The following is an 11,437-nucleotide window of genomic DNA, read 5'->3' as shown; positions in this document are numbered from 1 at the left end:
ACAACAAAATATTTTTTATTTATTATTTGTATTTATTTATTTATTTACAGCATATCTGTCTACATATAATTATCAAATATTGCCATACTATTTTTTTTTATTAAGCATTTTCTTAAAAAGCTCATTTAAATTTTTTTCATGTGTAACATGTCTGTAGTATTACAGGTTATATTCTGTGATATACTATTAATAATCATTTTTTATAGAATTGCTTAGTACATAAAAAAAAAACAAGGAAAGCACATTTTCTGGGATAATCTGGGTAAAAAGGTTCACACACAGCCTAATTGAAAAAGTTGAGTATTTTTGGATGAAAAATAAAAATAAATAAATATATTAAATATATATAAATATATATATATATATATATATATATATATATATATATATATATATATATATATATATATATATATATATTTCCAAGACACTGCAATAATATTCATATACATATACATTTTTTTGGTGGTATCCAGTAGCCTGTTGGTAAAGTAACAAAGTTGTACTTTAAATAAACACGGCTATATAACACATTGACACATAAATAATAAATCATCAATTGCTGCTTTGAACATCAATAATTAAAAGCCTGTTTCCAGTAATTACACAGTTATTATAATTATGAATTATGAATAATTTAGTCCTGAAAATAGGACTATTTTTTTAGTAGAAGAGAGCGAGAATCTCAAAATATATGAGGTTAGCTCTGTAGCGAATGAAATTGATTTATTATAGAATATGTAGAATAGATTTTGACAATCCCAGCAAGGTGTCCTAAGGGGATCACATTGACTTAGAAAGGAGAATATTTATACATGTCCCTTGGTCTTTCCTGGCTTACAACTTTCACTTCAGTTTTTTTTTTTTTATACTTTTAGATTTGTCTTTCACATTTATTTTGCTGCCTTTTTGGGCTTCTTCTTGAATATCCACAATATATTTGTTAGTTTGCCATAAACTTTAAAATGTACAAATGACATACATGTTTAGAAGAGAGTCTACTTATTTTTAATATTAAAATAAAATAAAAGCATATATATATATATATATATATATATATATATATATATATATATACACACACTTTTTTTCATTATAAGAATATAACATATTTTTAAAGAATTTGCCCATGTTGCTTATTAATGACATAATTATTCCTTAATCTTTAATCAACCCTTTTCATTTTTAAATAACAGCATAATAACGCACAGAAATAATTTTCTTTAAAAAAAAAACACACACACACACACACACACACACACACACACACACACACCATGTATTCATACACATTTTTTTCAGATTTGTAGGTCTGCCAGTATCAGCTTAAATTTAAATTTAAAGGCTTGCTGAAAATTTTTGTCCCCCATCAAGATTCTGCTCCCCACTCTTCCAAGGGACTATGTCCCAGAATTTCAGGGCCCTTTGTTTAATCTTTCCCTGTTTTTTAAATAAAGTCCCAGATTCTTGTGCATTTTTAGCGCAGTACCCCAAAATAATATTTTTCTTGGTAACAGCTTACCTATAAAGCTATGTATGTAGTAATTTTCACAGTTGCGGCTTAGCAGCCCCTGAGCTGTGATTTTATTTCTCCGTGTGCGGGCAAGTCCAGAGCTGCTAGGTCCCACAGCAGTGGTATGCACTGCTAGAGAAAGAGTTACACCTAAGCTGCTCCATATAGTAAATGATACTTCTACAATGGTCTATTAAATATGCACATCTGTTTGTCAGGACAAGATTGCTGCAGTGCCTTTACATCATACAGATGACACTCCAGCTTGTACGTAATTAATTAGGTAGTTTATACATTTGTACATGGAAAGATAGCTCTGAGCTACAAGTAGGCGCTTGCAGATCTACCGCTATTGTAAGAGGTATAAACAAAAATGGGGCAGCCCTCATGTCTCATGCTACAACATTCCACTGCCCTTTTGCTGCAACTTATTTTTAAAAAAACAGGGTTGACATTTCTTTTTACTAAAATGCTTGCATCACTGTGGCTCTGGGCTTATTTCCCACCAAAGACATGTTTATATGGTGTTTGTATATTGTCCTCATATTTGTAAAGGTTCCCTCTGGTGATCTCTCCTACAATAAAAAAAACAGACACTGTTCAAATTATATGTGTACAGCTGCACTAGGGTCATTAGACTGTAAGCTCCTCTGCGGCTGATGCAAGGGGGAAAAAAAAAGAGCCATTGTTCCATGAATGATCAGAGAAGAGGAAGGCACTGAAATACTATATACAGAATGTGTTGTAAGAGCACATTTAGTAAATAAAGTAGAGCAGGAGTCATTCTTGGGCCCTATGTACTAACGGGCCGTGCAGCAACTGCACCCCTCTAAACTTATGCCCTAAAATGTTCTATTACCAGGGCAATTTACTATTCAAAGTGGACATTCACTACGTTTAGTTATTAGGTGTGTTCCCTACAATGCTCCAATCCTGTCAAAGCGAAAAAAAAAAAAAAACAGGTTAATTGCACTTGATTGGGTGTTCCAATTAAACACAGCTTCACCTTATTATTCACTAATCTCAGTGCATGTTCACTGTGCTAAGTCAACAGTCCCTACTTTTTCAGTCCCTTAGCCCGTATGAAACCTCATACGCCTACGTTCCCTCTAAAGTTTAAATTGGGAACCTGGTTGGTGGTTCTGACCTTTGCCAAGTGCCCCCTATTCAGTAGGGTTGATTTACTAAATGAGTACCATGTGGTCACTTAGCAAAGCGTATGTTCATTGTAAATGTGAATATCAATAAATAAGGTAAATCCGTGTTCACTTTGAATTACCTAATTCTATGTGAGGGGAACAAGATTTTTGCTAGACATGATCGCTTGATCAAAGAAAACAGAGCTTTAGAAGTGCCTACAAAAAGGGAGGACTTTCTTTGTACCAACTAGAAACTGAAGAACCACCAAATGTACCAAAAAGATGTACAAACATTTTTATTTTGCTTATAAATCCTAAAATCACATAGTCTGACCAAGTATTATCAAAACATTTTATGATGATTGAAGGTCAGAATATGTGATTTTAAGATTTTCAGAGTCTTTTTGGTACATGTGGGGGTTCTTCAATTTCCAATGGGCACATAGAAAGTCCTATTTTTTTGTAGATACCTATCATGTATTTAATGATAGAGGATGGTTCACCTAGGGTGGCCTTTTTCAACTAGGGTGCCTTGAGGTTTGTTCAGGGGTTCCTTATCAAAATGCCTAAAAATTCCCCAAAAGTGTACACAAAGCCACAGGTTTTTATTGTGCTCTATTTGAACCTTCCAGCCTCTGGCATCCTAACAACCAGTGATGTCATCAGTGTTAATAAGAAGGGTGTTGATGCTTGCACATCATCCTTGTTTGACCCTCCCCTTCACCTCTCCATCAACATTGGGGTCACATTAGCTGAGTGATGAAGAGAAACTGAGGGAGAGGAGATACACTGGAATACTAGTCGGTACCAGTGTGCAAAGGTGTATTTTGTAAGAATAAATCACCTATAATATTGGGTGTCCTACATGTGTCAATGCTGCTGCATTATGTAAAGCTTTTAAAATATTTTTTTACAGTTTAAAATGGGGTGCCTTGAGACTGTTCATCATTTTAAAGGGTGTCTTGACTGAAAAAAGGTTGAGAAACACTGCCCTAGGGAATAATCTACATCTAAAATCTAGATCTTAATCTCTTTGATGTCTCCGTAACCCTTTGTGGATGGGGTACTGTAGGCCAAATATTGGATCACCCATACTGCCCCAACAAAACAGATACTGGAATCCCCTCTGCCCCAATGCCAGCATGACCATCACCTAATTGACAGTGTTTTAGTGCAAATATTGTCATCTTGCAGGGGTCACTGTGTTCCAATATTACCCGATAAACATATGCAGAAACGGCATGCTGGGATATGTATTTCCACAAAACTGTGGTTTCACCGAATTCTAAGTTCTGGCAGCACAGTATTAAGTGGTTAGCACTTCTGCCTGGCAGCACTAGGGTTGTCGGTTTGAATCACTACCTGCCTGAAGTTTGTATGCCTTCCCTTTGCCTGTGTTGGATTCCTCTGGGTACTCCAGTTTCCTCCCAGACTCCAAAGACATGCTAGTAGGTTAACCTCCCTGGCGGTATGATTCAGTCTGGAATTAGGTGCTGAAAGCGGTACAATTATTTTGCATGGAAATCTGGCGTTTTATTTTGTAGTCCTGTAATTCTTAGGAATAACGCTCTTAAATCTCTTCAAACCAGAGTCTAGCAGACATCCCGGGTATGATAAAGTTTATAATATAATAAAGAATATTAAAAATTATTCAATAATGTAATCAAATCCTAAAACACTGAAAAAGGGACACGTTTTGGTTGCTATGGACAATCTCCAAATTCCAGGCAGAAAAAACTGTATTTATAATATAAAAGTGCACGCAGGGCATTGCACAGACCACTAGGGACAAAGGGGGTGTGTATTTTTTAATACAGCACTGTAATCTGTAAGATTACAGTGCTGTGTGTGTTTTGTGTCTTTTTACTTTTTTGAATTTGCCGCCGTTCTCCGCTCCCGTGCACCGTAACTTCGCAGGGAACGGAGCTCGGCGGCACTCGGCACTGTGAATCGAGCGGAGGTTAGCTCGATCACACAGCGCGGAGGACATCGCTGGATCCAGGGGACAAGGTAAGTAAGTCTCACTGCATCTTCCCCCGCATCGAGCGAAGCGATCCCGAGTCTGGCTCGGGGTTACCGCTTCTATCAGTAAATTCCCAACCCGAGCCAGACTCCGGATTACCACCAGGGAGGTTAATTGACTCCTGTCCAAATTGGTCCTAATATGTGTATGTATTAGTGTGAGATTCTAAGCTCGTTGAGGGCAGAGACTGATATGAATGTACAATATATATGTAAATCACTGCGTAAATTGTCAGTACTATATAAGTACTGGTAATAAATAACATAAATAAGTTAGCTATAGATACTAGATTGTAGGCGAATGTGCCAACTGCCCAAAAATTTTCTGTACCACTTAAAACATTTTTCTTTGGCCTGGTCATCTTTACAATTGGGCGTTAATCTGGAGATACATGCAGTTCAAACCAGCATGTTTTATCCAAAACTAAAATTTCACTACAGGAGCATTTCATTTTCTGCTTAATATGTTTTGCTGCTTGAGCAAATACCATTTCCTCCGGTGGAACTCTTTGTTATACCGGACTACGAATGCATATTTTAATCCACATTGCAGCTCTGGGTTTTTAGAAATAAAAATACCCTAAAAAAAAAAAAAATAATTTCAGTTTGTGTAATCACCCTTTTAACTATTGTACAATGATGACTATATGAGAATCTTCTGTAAAATCTTGCACTACATGTGAGATACATTCAGCCTTATCTAAGGAATGGGATAGGGAGGAAGGCACTAATCGCATTCATTTTATTACACAATTTTTTAGCTTCTTGTGTCAAAACTTGCCATGTTTCTTCCTATTGACCCATCAAAATAATAGATGGCCTTACTGGCCAATAGAAACAGATAGGAGGTAGGAGGTGGGACATATTTCAACATCATAAGGAAGTGACAAAAATACTAGAGCGATAACAAACATAGTTACATAGTTACATAGTTACATAGTTAGTAAGGTTGAATAAAGACACCAGTCCATCCAGTTCAACCTGAGTGTGTGTCTACAATAGTCCCTATCCCTGTACACTGCACACTCACATCAGTCCCTACCCTCAAGGAGCCCACAATCCAAGGTCCCCATTCATATACTAGGGCCAATTTTTTTGTACAGAAGCCAATTAACCTACCTGCATGTCTTTGGAGTGTGGGAGGAAACCGGAGTACCCGGAGGAAACCCACGCAGGCACAGGGAGAACATGCAAACTCCAGGCAGGTAGTGTCGTGGTTGGGATTTGAACCAGCAACCCTTTTTACTGCTAGGTGAGTGTGCTAACCACTACACCACTGTGCCGCCTACATATGTGTAGGTACTTAACTATCTAAACTATATGGCCAAGGTTTGTTCTGTAAACTTGCCCTTCCTTCTGGTTTGCTTACTATTGACACTTTGGGGTTAATTTACTAAAACTGGAGAGTGCAAAACCTGGTGCAGCTGTGCATGGTAGCCAATCAGCTTCTAGCTTCAGCTTGTTCAATTAAGCTTTGACAATAAGACCTGGAAGCTGATTGGTTGCTATCCAGATCTGCACCAATTTCTCAAATTTTAGTAAATCAACCTTGTTATGTTGTTCTCTATTTCTGATCAAAAAAGATGCAAAAATGTTATCCATTCGGTTGTTCGATTTATATTAGCACACAGTATTAGTGCTATAAACTGTAACTGTCATTTTTTGTGGTTTCCATATAGAGATACATTTTTAAAAAAACGCCAAAAGTTATCTTACCAGACCAACACCGACTAGTTGTGACGTCAAACACCCAAATAAAATTAATAAAAAAATAAATAAAAAAAAATGGATTAGCCAATTGAAACAAACCTTTGGCAATTTACAAATATAATGTCAAATTAGAGCTTAGGCAATCCTACTTTATAATTTAGTGTGGCATGATACTTACTACTGCCAAAGATATATTATAATACAGACTAAGCTCTTTCCTAGCATAGTGTACAGTCATCATAAAAAGTATACAATAAGAATTTAACTGTTTTATTTCTTCCATTTGTTTTGTTTTTTGCTACACTGTCTTTAAGCTGTTACTGTACTTTAAAAACACTTTAGCTTTCTAAGCCTAATCTAAGACCTCATGTTTTTTTCCCCTAGCTTTAGTGCAAGAAGCCATTAATATTTATATCTGTGCTGCAATGCATTTATTAAACCACTTAGATCACAAATTGCCCAATCCTGGTAGCCCATGCATGAGTTTAGCTAAGCCCTGCCCACTCACCCCCCCCCCCCATTTCCTTAGACTTCAGACATGGATTTCTGGAGAGCAGAATGCATGTCTAGAGGGATCCCTGATGTATTCCTTGTTCTCATTCCTACTCTGGGCTCTCTACAATGTAGTTCAACACAGGGGCTGCCTTCTTCAAGCAGATTGTGATCTCCAGTGGTCACATGAATGCAGTGCAGAATAGAATTCATCCTTAATGACTGAATACATTGGATTGGTTTTCTAAAGGAGTGTAATGCTAACTTAGTTCAATGAAGATACAGTATTCACTTTATTAATCCAGTCATATGTAGGTAGAGGAAAGTCCAGTATTTTTTTTTTCATTCCTCTGTACACTACTGGATATTCTAAGAGAACATTGGTTCACATAGTCATGCGAAAAATGTGCTCTATTCGAAATTCCCACCCATTTAATCAACAAAATCAAAAAATAATAAGAGCACATGTCTTCATTGTTCTCATTCCCTGTCTGTTACACAGACATGGCAGACATGATGTGAAGTACAGGGAAAAAAATACATAGGTAGAAGAGTTAAAAACCGCCTGGTCTTTTCTTAATGAATTTAAAGCACTAATAACAAATTTTAAAAGTACCCTTATTAATATAACTCAACTTAAATAAAATAGAATAGGGTTGTTGCGTAGTAGTGAAGGGTATGTTACAAGCTCCTCTACTAAATCAGAGTGCATTTGTTTAAAGTGCATAAGCATCAACAAGTCGAAAACAGATGAAATTTCAGTCACTTTTAGCCAATCCTGAGCAAAATGCTTAAACTGTATATATATCCCCAAAATAATGATGTAACATAAAGCAATAAATTATATTGTAAAATATAATGTCAGCAGCAAGATAGATCCGTTCTATTAGGTAATTCTAAATTCTGTGTGTTGGTTACCCTTTTTGAATAACTGTTCTACTGTCCAGGCACTCAACAGTATGCAAAAGATATTAAAATCACTAATTTGATTTATCTTTTTTTTAGAAGGATCACTTTAAAATGTATATAATATTTTTGATAAGAATAAAGATTGTATTGTATTTAAAAACATATATGTTGTTTGATAGCCTAAGCTTTTTTATTAAAAAATTCCCCTTGTCACTTTCATACATTATGTTATTTGTACACCAAAATCTAAGTTTAAAATGCATTTATATTACTTTACTTAAACTGTAAGTTATATTAAAGCTTTTATTAGCGGATTTAAACCACCAGACAGTTTTGATATCTCTTGAGGACCCCATTGTTGAGTTTTTTCGTGGTGGATCTGCACAAATTCTATGTCCATTATAAAGGACTCTACCTCTTGGATTGTTTTTAACTCCTATTCTAGAGGAATATTAGGAGGAGCTGAAACACACAAAGATGGTTGGGAAAACCCCAAATTCACAGGTAGCCAGGAAAAGTGTCAGGAATTGTGGCGGGGGGAATGCATGTTGAAGTCTAACACAAGGGTTGACTCAGTTCGTTATGCTCCACCTATAAGTTAAAAATCATTTTTGGGTGGCTGGCCTTTTAAGAGATAATGCATCGTATAGCAAAATTGAATGGCAACATAGTAATTTTTTTTTTATTGCCAACAGAACAAAGTGGAAGAGGCAGACTGCAGTTGGACTGGAGCTGTTGGCAGAGGCGGGTAATTACTCTGCCCTTCAGAGGATGTTTCCTTCCCCATACTTTTACCCACAAAGCCTTGTTTCCAACCTGGATCCCAGTGCAGCCCTCTATTTGTACAGGGGACCTACAGCACCTCCACCAGCTTTGCAGAGACCTCTGGTGCCCAGGATCCTCATTCATGGACTTCAGGGTGGCGCTGAGCCCCCACCTGCCCTGCCCCCTTTGACAGGAGTCATTCCAAGGGCGGCACAGCCCCGATGAAGATGCCTACCTATCACCTACCGGGTGCCAATGCCAGAGGTTGCAGATTAGCACCACAGAACAACAGCGAATGAGCAAGAGAGTTTCTTGTAGGAACGGAAGAGCCCTACAATATCTTTGCTTAAAAGTGACCTTCTATGCCTAAGAGGACTATTCGGAAACCTTCAAGATTGAAGGAAAGCTACTCATCACAAACCCCTTATTTCTCAGAAATCGAACAAATGACATAAGCTATATGGAGTATGTCTTATATCTACTATACCTAAAGGGACCTTGTAATAATACATATTAATAGCTAATCCATAAGCTTTTCCAAAAAGAAAAAAAGTTTGAACTGTATTTAGCAAACAAAGGGGGTAATATTTAAAATTTTAAGAACTTGCTAAGCACTATATTTCTATGGCCACGTAAAATATCCCTATTATGATTCTAAAGAATCCGTCTATAACTCTTTCTTTTAAAGAAATGTTTTCCCAATCCTTTGTCTGTTAAATAAAATTTTTTTCTAGTTTGTGACCACTCCTGTTCCTCAGCATGTCACAACTAGAAAAGTCTGAACCAGGAAAGAAAACAGCCCCTGTGATGCAATGTAAGCGGCCAATGCTTTGATATGTAAAAGCTCTGTCATCAGTTAGCAGAATGTAGTGAAGGGGCTGTTGCAGGCACAATGCTTCCAACGGTTTCGTGTCATCTCAAGGAGTCAAAAGTGTTCATCGGTTGTATTGGAAAAAAACCTTCATATCGATACATTGCCCTTCTTTAAATTTTTTATTTATTTTTTTATAAATAATTACAATCAGCTCTTAGGTCAGATTCACATCTATGTGTGTGTCGTTGTAGGAGGAGAAGACTGGTTGTTAAACGCAAAACCCTACCAAAAACGCACCGAAAAATGCATACACATGCATTTTCGATGCAACCCCTTTGAACTTTATGAAGCCAAAAAATACACTTCTGTATCCCTTCACCTTTTACAAAAACCTACTGCAGGAAGTTTTTATAGATGTGAATAGGACCCAAAGAAAATAACGTAAATGGTTTGGATTTTTGCAGATCTGCAAGCGCACTAAAAAACACACAGACGTGATCCTAGCCTTACTGGCAATTTTTTTTTAGCTGTTAAACACATTTAATATGTTTTTAAATCTTACCTTAAAAAAGGCACTTAAAGCACATCTAAACCCAAGGACAAAAATATAATACATTTCATTTTACTAGTACTTAAATGTGGCGACTGCAAATATTTTATTTTTAATGCTTTTTTCCCTCTTTATTTTCACCTAGTGATCCTAATATTAACACATTTCCTGTCCTAGGGTGACAACATTTATGTTGGCCATACATTATACAATTTTCTTCTTCAATTTCCTTTAGATTTACCTTCAAGTATGAAGTGCAAGGACCTGCCTGATTGCACATACATTTAAAGTGTTTAGGTTTGACCTCATATTGCATGGTTTTGGTAAATCTAAAGGAAAATTGTACAAGAAAATTGTATAATGTATGGTCAGCCTTACTCACTGTACCTTAGCTATGAACAGGAAGTGGGTTAAGAGTTCAAAACTCCCACTCTACTCATCTCTATAACATAGTGGGGGGGGGGGGGGCGGGGGGAGTGAGGTGTTCTGTAGTCCACATAGGTGAATAGGACAGCACTGATAACACTGCTGACTGCACAAGACACAGGACACCTCTGGACCTTTGACTTATTGAACACATAGAACAAAACACTTTTAAAGGCTTATTAACCCCTTTATGCCATCCAGAGCTATAAAATGGGCTGTGACACCTAGAGATGGTAGGCGGGAATCCCGATCTTGCCATACTGTCACTGGACAATGCTTATGTCATCGGGTGCCATGCCTACCAGCTTTGGACCATCTGTTGTAGACTGTGAACTGCCACGGTTCTCGGGGTGCCGATTGAACAAGCCCCAGAACAAGACAGAAACACATAAATGTGGTAGCTTGGCGCTAAGGTCCACCTACCCTACCACCACATCTATGCGTAACACAATCATAAAGGGGTAAGTGGATCAAAGGTGAGCAAATAAGATAAATTTGGTAGGGTTTACGTACACTTTAAATATAAAAGCACATAAGGTGGGCTCATAGAATTTAAGGTCAGACAAAAATAAAACAGAAATAAAAAAGAGAACCCAAATCTGCCAGTGGCCAAGAAATTCTCTACGATTCATTGTTCGTGTATCTAGAATACAAAAAGCCAAAAATGAATAAATACAAATTTACTAAGTATGACAATGAGGCTGAAAGTACTGACCTGTAAGTGATCACTTACTCCAACAATTAATCTTCCTGTGATAATTTTATCTATCTCTGGGTATTTAATGTTAACCATATCTCCAATATCAAAATTTATCTCAGGTTTGAGACTTGATCAGTTATTTAATATCATTACCATTTAATTTAAGACAAAAATAAAACATATTGGAAAAATAAAAGTTATAGTGGCTTTAGAGTGACATTCAATTGCACTGCTAAATTATACTACAAAAAGAGACTTCCTGTTGCCAAAAAAATATAACAGGAAGTAGGTGCGCAACAGCAAATGGATTCTACTAATTAATGCAGTATCAAAACTTACTCCTACCAGATCTCACTTATGTACTGGCATTACCAGTGTTTCCCATGATCACAGTACT

At 36.7% G+C, this 11,437-nt stretch overlaps 1 protein-coding gene across 2 annotated transcripts in view; it reads left to right on the top strand.

The window, feature by feature from the left end:
• The window catches only part of BARHL1 (BarH like homeobox 1), a 17,886-nt gene extending 7,503 nt beyond the window's left edge, over nucleotides 1-10,383 (top strand). For both annotated transcript variants that reach the window (XM_077477718.1, XM_077477708.1), the window contains exon 3: nucleotides 8,481-10,383. In XM_077477718.1, coding sequence (XP_077333844.1) covers nucleotides 8,481-8,775 — 295 coding nt within the window. In that variant the 3' untranslated portion in view covers nucleotides 8,776-10,383. The remainder of the gene's footprint in view (nucleotides 1-8,480) is intronic.
• The last annotated feature ends 1,054 nt before the right edge of the window (nucleotides 10,384-11,437 follow it).

This window comes from Lithobates pipiens, unplaced genomic scaffold (genome assembly GCF_037356315.1).
Source record: "Lithobates pipiens isolate NorthernLeopardFrog02 unplaced genomic scaffold, aLitPip1_a1.2 Scaffold_1, whole genome shotgun sequence".
NCBI classification, from domain to species: Eukaryota; Metazoa; Chordata; class Amphibia; order Anura; family Ranidae; genus Lithobates; species Lithobates pipiens.
This window is presented reverse-complemented; position numbering and strand designations above follow the sequence as displayed.